Source organism: Oncorhynchus masou, chromosome 18 (assembly GCF_036934945.1).
Source record: "Oncorhynchus masou masou isolate Uvic2021 chromosome 18, UVic_Omas_1.1, whole genome shotgun sequence".
Classification (NCBI taxonomy): Eukaryota; Metazoa; Chordata; class Actinopteri; order Salmoniformes; family Salmonidae; genus Oncorhynchus; species Oncorhynchus masou.
Genome location: NC_088229.1, coordinates 74471982 through 74484766, shown reverse-complemented (window position 1 = coordinate 74484766; position 12785 = coordinate 74471982). Strand labels below are relative to the sequence as shown.

Below are 12785 nucleotides of genomic sequence, written 5' to 3'. Positions count from 1 at the left end.
TTACTGCCTGTTCAGGGGCAGAACAACAGATTTGTACCTTGTCAGCTCGGGGATTTGAACTTGCAACCTTTCGATTACTAGTCCAACGCTCTAACCACTAGGCTACCCTGCCGCCCCGGCATGTTCCCCATGTTCCCCCACAATATGTTCCCCCTGTTAACATGTTCCCCCTGTTCCCCCACAATATGTTCAATCTGTTCCCCCTGTTGATATGTTCCTCCACAATATGTTCCCCTTGTTAATATGTTCCAGTCACCCAGCTCTTTCTTGGCCCCCTCTCTAAGCCTAGTGAAGGTCTCCTGCAACTTGGTCGACTCAATGGGCTCCGACGTCCACACCTCCGACAGCACACTTTCTGCGTACTCCGACTTGGCCGCCGACCGGATGCAGATGCCCAGCTTCCTGGCCAGCACCACCAACAATCTGCTCCCCCACAATATGTTCAATCTGTTCCCCCTGTTGATATGTTCCTCCACAATATGTTCTCCCTGGTGATATGTTCTCCCTGTTGATATGTTCCCCCTGTTCCCCCACAATATGTTCCCCCTGTTCCCCCACAATATGTTCCCCCTGTTCCCCCACAATATGTTCCCCCTGGTGATATGTTCCCCCTGGTGATATGTTCCCCCTGGTGATATGTTCCCCCTGGTGATATGTTCTCCCTGTTGATATGTTCTCCCTGTTGATATGTTCCCCCTGTTCTTCCACAATATGTTCCCCCTGTTGATATGTTCCCCCTGTTCCTCCACAATGTGTTCCCCCTGGTGATATGTTCCCCCTGGTGATATGTTCCCCCTGTTGATATGTTCCCCCTGTTCCTCCACAATATGTTCCCCCTGTCAATATGTTCTCCCTGTTGATATGTTCCCCCTGTCAATATGTTCCCCCTGTTCCTCCACAATATGTTCCCCCTGTCAATATGTTCTCCCTGTTGATATGTTCCCCCTGTCAATATGTTCCCCCTGTTGATATGTTCCCCCTGTCAATATGTTCCCCCTGTTCTTCCACAATATGTTCCCCCTGGTGATATGTTCCCCCTGGTGATATGTTCCCCCTGGTGATATGTTCCCCCTGATCCTCCACAATATGTTCCCCCTGTTCCTCCACAATATGTTCCCCCTGGTGATATGTTCCCCCTGGTGATATGTTCCCCCTGGTGATATGTTCCCCCTGTCAATATGTTCTCCCTGTTGATATGTTCCCCCTGTCAATATGTTCCCCCTGTTCCTCCACAATATGTTCCCCCTGTCAATATGTTCTCCCTGTTGATATGTTCCCCCTGTCAATATGTTCCCCCTGTTGATATGTTCCCCCTGTCAATATGTTCCCCCTGTTCTTCCACAATATGTTCCCCCTGTTAATATGTTCCCCCTGTTCCTCCACAATATGTTCGCCCTGTCGATATGTTCCCCCTGTCAATATGTTCCCCCTGTTAATATGTTCCCCCTGTTCCTCCACAATATGTTCCCCCTGTCAATATGTTCTCCCTGTTGATATGTTCCCCCTGTCAATATGTTCCCCCTGTCAATATGTTCTCCCTGTTGATATGTTCCCCCTGTTGATATGTTCCCCCTGTCAATATGTTCCCCCTGTTCCTCCACAATATGTTCCCCCTGGTGATATGTTCCCCCTGTCAATATGTTCCCCCTGTTCCTCCACAATATGTTCGCCCTGTTGATGATGCTTATTATGCGTTATGGTTGAACCAAAATATAATTTTTTTTAACCAAAATTGGAAACATTTAACCGTTTTTTTCATCAGTTAGTATATTTGAATTTTACCACAATATTTGTTGTATCATTTGTTCTGTCTTTACTGGTGGAATCAATTGAAACAACCAACTTTATAAGGCTTTAAAAAATTTACCTTTATTTAACTAGGCAAGTCAAAATAACGATATTTTGGAGATGATTTGAGGGAAAAAGGCCATTCTTAAACATGGGATGAGACATTCTTACTAATTCGCTAGAGAACCAGTTCGGATTTAAGTATAACTTTTGTATGACTGACACCTTGAAACTCTGGGGGCGCAATTTCATTTTTGGATGAAAAAAGTTCCCGTTTTAAACAAGATATTTTGTCACAAAAAGATGCTCGACTATGCATATAATTGATAGCTTTGGAAAGAAAACACTCTGAATTTTCCAGAACTGCAAGGATATTGTCTGTGGGTGCCGTAGAACAGGAGCTACAGGCAAAACCAAGATGAAACGGCAACCAGGAAATGAGCAGGATTTTTGAGGCTCTGTTTTCCATTGTCTCCTTATATGGCTGTGAATGCGAGAGGAATGAGCCTGCCCTATCTATCGTTTCCCCAAGGTGTCTGCAGCATTGTGACGTATTTGTAGGCATATCATTGGAAGATTGACCATAAGAGACTACATTTTCCAGGTGTCCGCCCGGTGTCCTCCGTCGAAATTGGTGCGCAAAAGTCACCTGCCAGTATTTTTCTGGACCCGGTCCGCGGTGCGACAGTTGCGTATGGAGGGCCTAGACGATATCCAAAAAACTAACAATACACTGAATTCATACATTTTCAGTAATTTGGATTGTAAACACAATACCACAACACATTTTTCCCAATTTGTGAGGTAAACTCACTAGTATTCAATAATTTGGAAGTATTTTGGATGGAATCCAGACATTAGAATGTGCTAAAAGCCACCAAAATTGAGCTTGTTCAGCATCTCTGGGGACCCTGGCGTGATCTATTTGGCTGACTACTCCATGTGTTCGTGGAAAACACTGTATTTTCATACAATAAAGTGTTCTGTGTTCCTGAGGAGCTTCTCTATAACATGGAATACAAAGTACAACACCAGAACCAACAGACCAGGCTTAACTTGCCCTGTTGACAATTGCCCCAGACAGTAATGCAAACCTTACTGTCAATCTCTGATATCAAATAGAATATTGCACAGATAAACAGACAGGGGAGTTCACTTTCTCTTTATTATGAAGTGGTGGAGTTTGTCATCAACATTCTGCAGAGCTATCTTCCTTTTTTTAACAATATAGTGACATTTTCAAAATTTCAACAAAACATCAGCAAACATTGAAGGTATGTGAATAATATGATTGAAATCACATCAGATGATTGGTCTGGAACAGAGTCAATAGACACAGGATACCAACAAACACAAAAAAATCCCATTCAAGGATGATACTAAGATGCCAAGCTACAAGAAAATTAATGTTCATTTGTATAAATCATGAAGCAGTCTGGGAAAAGTATGGCATTTATCAACTACATGAGTAGCTATTTTATTACCAATCTGCCATTGAACAAGGGAGTTTAAAAAAAGACCAAATCAAATACCATACTCTGTTGATGGACAGTTCATTTGAACATACAGGAAGTGGGCTGCTTTTGCATTGGTGTTTTGACCAGACCTGTGTTCAAACACTATTCGAACTCAAATACTTGATTGAACTTGTTGCAACGGAAGTAATAGAAAAGTCTTAAACGTAAAAAAAAAAAATTAAAGCCCACCTGGCAGGCTTAAGCAAACGCTGAAAGTATCTGAAGGATTTGAGTAGTATTTGAACCCAGGTCTGGTTTTGTTTCCGTGTTGTACGGCGGCGTCAGGAGTCAGGACCTCAGACCTCTCTCCCCTCCAGTTTTTTAACGACTCCTCTCCCTCCCAGTTTATCGATGAAGACGGAGCTGTCTTTGGCGTCTGACATGTCGTTCACCTGCCACTCAAACTTCAGACCTGTGAAACACACGAGAACAAGTCAGTCAATTTCTCTTTATTAAGGAATCCCACTCCTCACATATTTTAGTTTTGGTTTTATTGGAGATTAAAAATAGAGGAGAGTGGTGCTGAAATATCAGTTGGTTTCGTAACCCATGCTGCAGTGGTGTGTCTGTTCTGGAGGACCTGGCTTAGACTACTACTTGACAGCTCTTTGGTCTTGGCCATAGTGGAGTATGACTGTTTGAGGTTGTGGACAGGGGTATTTTATACTGATAACAAGTTCAAACAGGTGCCATTAATACAGGTAACGAGTGGAGGACAGAGGAGCCTCTTAAAGAAGAAGTTACAGGTCTGTGAGAGCCAGAAATCTTGCTTGTTTGTAGGTGACCAAATAGTTATTTTCCACCATAATTTACAAATAAATTCATTAAAAAAACCTACAATGTTATTTTCTGGATTTTTTTTCTTCATTTTGTCTGTCATAGTAGAAGTGTACCTATGATGGAAATTACAGGCCTCTCTCATCTTTTTAAGTGGAAGAACTTGCACAATTGGTGGCTGACTAAATACTTTTTTGCCCCACTGTAGATTCAGCCTCTTGAGAATTGAAGGAAAATTATGAAACAGACACTAATGCGACGTTATTAAAAAAAATGGGTAATTGTTTTGGGGATGGAAGCTGCCTCCCCTTGACATCCATGAATACACACCACTTTATAGGCTGGGTGTCACTATAGATGGTGTTTGTAATACATGTCCTTTTCCATTGAAATGACGGGTGCACTGTGCACTGTTGGGATGCCGGACTGTTGGGATGCCGGACTGTTGGGATGCCGGACTGTTGGGATGCCGGACTTGTGCAGGTAACCTACTTAACCTACTTTTGAAGTGATTTGTTTTTCACAATCAGATGAAAACATGACTGGTTGTGTTGACCCATTATGTCTTCACTATAAAGCCGATGTATTTTTACATTGGAGGAAAAAAAACATAGAGACCCACAAATATCACAGTATAATTCGACCTCTGAATGGCACTTTCAAGTGAATTTACCGATCGCAAACACTAACAAGACTTTTGGAATTGATTTAAACAGGTAAATGGACCAAACCTAATCTAAAGCATTTCATGTGTTGAACCATTATAATAATATAGAGAAGAAGAAAAATCCACCTTGCAACGATTAAGGTTCAAAATGTTCTGGACCCCCTGAACTGGGTCTGTACGCCACCTTGGCCATCCCAATCAAAATGTTCTGAACCCGCTACTTTGAATGACAGTTGAACTAAGGTCAAGACCTATTTAGAAATTTATATTTTTCAAGAATCAATGTGTAAATGATTTATCTATAAATCAAAAAATTGATGTAGCAAACTGCCAATTCTAGCATGCAATAGGCGGCGTTTGAAAATGAGAGTATCTTATTGGACAAGTCCCTGCAATCTCTCCCTGTTTCAGTCCATTTTATTCCATTTATTACCTAATGAACATACACACACACCCCCCCCCCCCCCCGATGCTGGAAAGGTGATTGGGTGAAAGTGTTGAAACAGAACTGAGCCAACCCAAATTCTTACCTTGGAACTTTGCTTTAATGTATTGCTTAGAGCTGGCGTATTTCATTTTCTTTTTGATCGTTGAGTGTTCTGGAGCCCTGCGATTCAAACAGAAGAATACTACGTTTAGAAAGTACTCCCAAACATTCTGCCTTGAGGCAATGTTCAAAACCTCTCTCTTACTCCCTCCACTCAAAATGGCTGACATGGTAGTGTTATGTATGGTGTACAGTGCATGTCCTTGTGTTTCTATTTCCACCTATCACCTTCCTTGGGGCTGTCCTTGCTCTCCCAGGAACCGTCGTACGGGGTTATGGCCCAACCTACCACATGATGAAGACCAGGTCCTCTTTGGGGCTGTCCTTGCTCTCCCAGGAACCGTACTACGGGGTTATGGCCCAACCTACCACATGATGAAGACCAGGTCCTCTTTGGGGCTGTCCTTGCTCTCCCATGAACAGTCGTACAGGGCATAACGGCAGTCATCTGTCGGCATCATGTTGACGATCTTCCTGAATACGTCCTCCTCCCCATTCAGGTCCTTGACCTTAATTGGTAATTGATTAATTAACTGCAATTATATAGTGGTTTTTATTCTCTAGATGCTCACGTTACAACCCCCAATAGCAATAAAAGTAAGAAAGCTTGGACATTGTGGTTTTCTATATTTTAATGCATTAATATGAATATTAATTAATATTAATATACATGATGATAACATGGCAACCATGTTAGCTCCCAATTACATTATATTATAAAACGTTCAGAGTTTTTAAACAATGCTATGTGTAAGTAAATGTCTAGAATAAGAACAAGATAGCATATGAGAGATTTAGTACACAACCCTTTAAATTCTTTCTTGGACCTTATTCTACATAAAAATAAAAATAATTGAGAAAGAAGCAAGGAGAGTGGATGCAAGGAGAGAGGATGCAAGGAGTTGAGGAAACATAAATGAAGAACAGCGTAGAATGCCTAACTATGCGGTCCTCTGGATCTGAGTTGGTAGAGCACGGTCCTTGCAACGACCTGGGCAGTGGGTTCGATTCCCGGGACCACCCATACGTAAAAACAAAATGTCTGCTAAATGACATTACTATTATATATTATATATTATATTATATTATATGGCTCCTCTGACCTTCAGGCACTTGTCCTCGTCCACAATGATACATTTCCCGTCGTCGCTGATCTTGAAGAGCACCAGCTTCAGCTGCTCCTGCTTGTCAGCCCCCTGGAGGCGAACTCTGATCTTGTCAAATGTGAGAACGACATCATCGTGGACCGCTATTCCAGAGGCCTGGTCACAAAGGAGAGAAGAAGACGACAGCGGTCACAAAGGAGAGAAGAAGACGACAGCGGTCACAAAGGAGAGAAGAAGAAGACAGCGGTCACAAAGGAGAGAAGAAGAAGACAGCGGTCACAAAGGAGAGAAGAAGAAGACAGCGGTCACAAAAGAGAGAAGAAGAATACAACGGTCACAAACGAGAGAAGAAGAGTCAGAGGAATGTGGATCTCCCGTTAGTCTACCGATCTCTCAGCGCACTATTGATGTCTGACTCCCAACAAATGTCACTCGATTCTACATGAAAAAAAATGTGCTGCTTCGCAAGTACTCTCAGCCGACTAACGCTATTGGTGTGTTGTAGCCTTAGGAAAACGGTGGAGGCTTCAGTCTGTCACATTCCAGTCAGACTGGAACAAGTCAGCACTAGATTCTAAATCTGAACGTTGTCCTAAAGTTGGATTTGACAATGAGTATAATAGAATACATGGGGTGTAGAGAGAGAGAGAGAAATACATGGGGTGTAGAGAGAGAGAGAGAAATACATGGGGTGTAGAGAGAGAGAGAGAGAGAGAGAAATACATGGGGTGTAGAGAGAGAGAAATACATGGGGTGTAGAGAGAGAGAGAGAGAGAGAGAGAAATACATGGGGTGTAGAGAGAGAGAGAGAGAGAGAAATTGTAGAGAGAGAGAGAGAAATACATGGGGTGTAGAGAGAGAGAGAGAAATACATGGGGTGTAGAGAGAGAGAGAGAGAAATACATGGGGTGTAGAGAGAGAGAGAGAGAAATACATGGGGTGTAGAGAGAGAGAGAGGGGTGTAGAGAAATACATGGGGTGTAGAGAGAGAGAGAGAGAAATACATGGGGTGTAGAGAGAGAGAGAGAGAAATACATGGGGTGTAGAGAGAAAAATACATGGGGTGTAGAGAGAGAGAGAGAGAAATATATGGGGTGTAGAGAGAGAGAGAGAGAAATACATGGGGTGTAGAGAGAGAGAGAGAGAAATACATGGGGTGTAGAGAGAGAGAGAGAGAAATACATGGGGTGTAGAGAGAGAGAGAGAAAATACATGGGGTGTAGAGAGAGAGAGAGAGAAATACATGGGGTGTAGAGAGAGAGAGAGAGAAAAATACATGGGGTGTAGAGAGAGAGAGAGAGAAATACATGGGGTGTAGAGAGAGAGAGAGAAAATACATGGGGTGTAGAGAGAGAGAGAGAGAAATACATGGGGTGTAGAGAGAGAGAGAGAGAAATACATGGGGTGTAGAGAGAGAGAGAGAGAAATACATGGGGTGTAGAGAGAGAGAGAGAGAAAATACATGGGGTGTAGAGAGAGAGAGAGAGAAATACATGGGGTGTAGAGAGAGAGAGAAAAATACATGGGGTGTAGAGAGAGAGAGAGAGAAATACATGGGGTGTAGAGAGAGAGAGAGAGAAATACATGGGGTGTAGAGAGAGAGAGAGAGAAAATACATGGGGTGTAGAGAGAGAGAGAGAGAAATACATGGGGTGTAGAGAGAGAGAGAGAGAGAAATACATGGGGTGTAGAGAGAGAGAGAGAAAATACATGGGGTGTAGAGAGAGAGAGAGAGAAATACATGGGGTGTAGAGAGAGAGAGAGAGAAATACATGGGGTGTAGAGAGAGAGAGAGAGAAATACATGGGGTGTAGAGAGAGAGAGAGAAATACATGGGGTGTAGAGAGAGAGAGAGAGAAATACATGGGGTGTAGAGAGAGAGAGAGAGAAATACATGGGGTGTAGAGAGAGAGAGAGAGAAATACATGGGGTGTAGAGAGAGAGAGAGAGAAATACATGGGGTGTAGAGAGAGAGAGAGAGAAATACATGGGGTGTAGAGAGAGAGAGAGAGAAATACATGGGGTGTAGAGAGAGAGAAATACATGGGGTGTAGAGAGAGAGAGAAAATACATGGGGTGTAGAGAGAGAGAGAGAGAAATACATGGGGTGTAGAGAGAGAGAGAGAGAAATACATGGGGTGTAGAGAGAGAGAGAGAGAAATACATGGGGTGTAGAGAGAGAGAGAGAGAAATACATGGGGTGTAGAGAGAGAGAGAGAGAAATACATGGGGTGTAGAGAGAGAGAGAGAGAAATACATGGGGTGTAGAGAGAGAGAGAGAGAAATACATGGGGTGTAGAGAGAGAGAGAGAAATACATGGGGTGTAGAGAGAGAGAGAGAAATACATGGGGTGTAGAGAGAGAGAGAGAAATACATGGGGTGTAGAGAGAGAGAGAAATACATGGGGTGTAGAGAGGGGTGTAGAGAGAGAAATACATGGGGTGTAGAGAGAGAGAGAGAAATACATGGGGTGTAGAGAGAGAGAGAGAAATACATGGGGTGTAGAGAGAGAGAGAGAAATACATGGGGTGTAGAGAGAGAGAGAGAAATACATGGGGTGTAGAGAGAGAGAGAGAAATACATGGGGTGTAGAGAGAGAGAGAGAAATACATGGGGTGCAGAGAGAGAGAGAGAAATACATGGGGTGCAGAGAGAGAGAGAGAAATACATGGGGTGCAGAGAGAGAGAGAAATACATGGGGTGTAGAGAGAGAGAAATACATGGGGTGTAGAGAGAGAAATACATGGGGTGTAGAGAGAGAGAAATACATGGGGTGTAGAGAGAGAGAAATACATGGGGTGTAGAGAGAGAAAAATACATGGGGTGTAGAGAGAGAGAGAAATACATGGGGTGTAGAGAGAGAGAGAGAAATACATGGGGTGTAGAGAGAGAAAATACATGGGGTACAGACAGAGAGAAATACATGGGGTACAGACAGAGAGAAATACATGGGGTACAGACAGAGAGAAATACATGGGGTACAGACAGAGAGAAATACATGGGGTACAGACAGAGAGAAATACATGGGGTACAGACAGAGGAACTAGACCTCATTCTGATATTTCAGTGTTTCATATTGTTTCTCTCTATAGGAATTAGTTTCCTTGTGAATGTTCTAGACCTCTGTCAGCCACATTCCTGGAGATGGTGGGGAACAAGTCAGCACTAGTAGTATAGCCGCCCTGGCGAATCCTAAACACTCAGGAGGGAGCTGGTTATATAACCCATGGCACCCTATTCCCTATATAGTGCACTATTTTTAACCTGGGCCCTTAGAACAATAGTCACATTATTCTATATATAGTGCCTTACTTTCATTCAGGTCCATGTCTTGGGTTCTGTCACCAATGGTACCCTGTTCCCTATATAGTGCACTACTTTAGACCAGAGCCCTATGGCACCCTATTCCCTATTGTAGTGCACTACTTTAGACCAGAGCCCTATGGCACCCTATTCCCTATATAGTGCACTACTTTAGACCAGAGCCCTATGGCACCCTATTCCCTATTGTAGTGCACTACTTTAGACCAGAGCCCTATGGCACCCTATTCCCTATTGTAGTGCACTACTTTAGACCAGAGCCTTATGGCACCCTATTCCTTATATAGTGCACAACTTTAGACCAGAGCCCTATGGCACCCTATTCCCTATTGTAGTGCACTACTTTAGACCAGAGCCCTATGGCACCCTATTCCCTATATAGTGCACAACTTTAGACCAGAGCCCTATGGCACCCTATTCACTATATAGTGCACAACTTTAGACCAGAGCCCTATGGCACCCTATTCACTATATAGTGCACAACTTTAGACCAGAGCCCTACGGGGCAATTCGAATGCAACCTAAAAACTGTTCTATTCCTTACTTGCAGAAGAATCCAAAGATATTGTAAGATTAAACTCTTGACATTTGATGAAGGTTAAGTGAGTTTTTATGGAAAACAACAGAGAAGTTTTTCTTCAATGAAAATCAGACCACTTTCTTTGGAGGTTGTGAATGTGCCAAAAGAGCCAAAGATTCAGAATAGATTCCCACTGAGGTTACAAGTTCTGTCCTTACAATGATCCGTGTAGTATCGAGAGGAATACTCGACCGGAGAGAGAGGTATACTGTCCATTTTGAAGTTATTTTAAAACATTTCTCTCAGTTTCATACATAGCACATGTCCTAATCTCTAACCCCACAAAATATATTACAACACTGAGAATTTGGTTGGCTTAGAAAGAAGAAAAAAGACATCCGTGCAGAAACTTCCAGCACTCACCATTTTGACTGCTGTTGTGTGAAGAAAGTAGACAGGAAAGGATAGCTGATGGGTGTGTGCAGTGCTATCTGGTCTGTAGCAGCGAGGTCTGGTCCGGAAAAAGAAGAAGCAGGTAGAACAAGTGGGAGGTTTGGTTACAGTCAGCTAGCTAGCTACCCGTTCACCTCTAATGTCTGATGTAGCCCGGGGCTATACCATTGTTAAAACAAGAACATTAAATGTTAAGAAAACATTTAAAAACTCTTTGTTGTTGTTCAACTTTTTGTTTAACCTTAGCTACTATATTTATAAACACTCTAAGCTATCACTTTACGCAAATCAAGTCATTTAAATTACCTTAATAGGTAATAATTACACAGGTGAGTGGGAGCCAATGTTGGCTGGTGGGCGGAGTTGGGGAATCACAAGCCTTATATAGAGAACCAATATTTAGACATATTTAGACATATTCAACGTGACTAAAGGTTGAAAGAAGAGCAGAGAAGTAAAGGGGTTGGACCTTTTAATGGTTATCTCACCCTCTGCATTGTGGGAATAGAAACTGTCTGATAACTTCAAACTCTGTGACACTATAGGACCATAATCAGACACACGAAGAGTCTTAAACACACATATCACATACCAGAGGACGGGTGACATCTTTAAAGGGTACCTTCATCTTCTGTTTCTGAGAAACTGGGTTTGACTTGGACTGTGTCCCCAATGGGGCCCTACACCCTGCTCTATGGGCACTGGTCAACAGTACATCCCCAATGGGATCCTACACCCTGCTCTATGGGCACTAGTCAACAGTACGTCCCCAATGGGATCCTACACCCTGCTCTATGGGCACTGGTCGATCCTACACCCTGCTCTATGGGCACTGGTCAACAGTACGTCCCCAATGGGATCCTACACCCTGCTCTATGGGCACTGGTCAACAGTACATCCCCAATGGGTCCCTACACCCTGCTCTATGGGCACTGGTCAACAGTACATCCCCAATGGGACTCTACACCCTGCTCTATGGGCACTGGTCGATCCTACACCCTGCTCTATGGGCACTAGTCAACAGTACATCCCCAATGGGACCCTACACCCTGCTTTATGGGCACTAGAAGAAGAGAATAGGACTGCCTATGCTGACCAGAACATGTGGTAAGGGTGTAGTTAGTTTGCTGACGAGGACATGTGGTAAGGGTGTAGTTAGTTTGCTGACGAGGACATGTGGTAAGGGTGTAGTTAGTTAGCTGACGAGGACATCTGGTAAGGGTGTAGTTAGTTTGCTGACGAGGACATGTGGTAAGGGTGTAGTTAGTTTGCTGACGAGGACATGTGGTAAGGGTGTAGTTAGTTAGCTGACGAGGACATCTGGTAAGGGTGTAGTTAGTTTGCTGACGAGGACAGGTTAGAACCTGTTCTGTTAGGAGGAGGAATGTGAGCACCTGGAAAGAGGTGTGGCATTGACAGTCTTACCTGGTGAGAGAGAGGCCTTCCACCTTCAATGACAGAGAAAGAGTGAGAGAGGGGGAGGGCGGGCAGGCGGTGGGGAAAGAGAATGTGAGTCAGAGAAAGAGAGGTGTGGTCTGACAAGATAGAGGGGGAGAGAAAGAGAGGAGGAGAGAAAGAATAGAAAGAGAGACGGAGGGATAGAGGGAGGGAGAAAGAGGTAGGTAGAAGGGGAGGGAGAGGGAGAGAGAGAGAGAGAAAGAGAGGTCTAACAAATCATAGCGCTGGTTGGCCAGCTAATAACCTAACCACCAATCAAGTAACATTACGGACAGACGTTCAAATCCTGTTGTTGCGTTAACCTGTCTCTGTTCCATTAACTGGAAGAGAGGGAGAGAGACAGACAGACAGACAAACTTGCACGAGCTCCTGTATTTGTCTCTAGTTCCAGAAGAACAAACATACAGAAACACTAGGGGGTGCACTCGTCTCCCATTTCAGTCCTCCAGTACTAGAGTTGTCTCATCTCTTCCTCCAGTACGAGAGTTGTCTCATCTCCTCATCCAGTACTAGTTGTCTCATCTCCTCCTCCAGTACTAGAGTTGTCTCATCTCCTCCTCCAGTACTAGAGTTGTCTCATCTCTTCCTCCAGTACTAGAGTTGTCTCATCTCTTCCTCCAGTACTAGAGT

At 43.6% G+C, this 12785-nt stretch overlaps 1 protein-coding gene across 2 annotated transcripts; it reads right to left on the bottom strand.

The window, feature by feature from the left end:
- Nucleotides 1-2934: 2934 nt before the first annotated feature.
- Nucleotides 2935-12146, bottom strand: LOC135505263 (cofilin-2-like). 2 transcript variants are annotated; one of them, XM_064924473.1, is made up of 6 exons: nt 12123-12146; nt 10668-10755; nt 6400-6558; nt 5666-5805; nt 5280-5356; nt 2935-3717 (listed from the first exon to the last, which is right to left on the bottom strand). In XM_064924473.1, exons 2-6 carry the CDS (start codon nt 10668-10670, stop codon nt 3602-3604), a joined length of 495 nt encoding a protein of 164 aa, XP_064780545.1. In that variant the 5' UTR covers nt 10671-10755; nt 12123-12146; the 3' UTR covers nt 2935-3601. The 2 variants fall into 2 exon arrangements, with proteins under 2 accessions (XP_064780545.1, XP_064780544.1); XM_064924472.1 differs by lacking the exon at nt 12123-12146 and adding an exon at nt 11004-11022.
- Between the last annotated feature and the right edge of the window lie 639 nt (nt 12147-12785).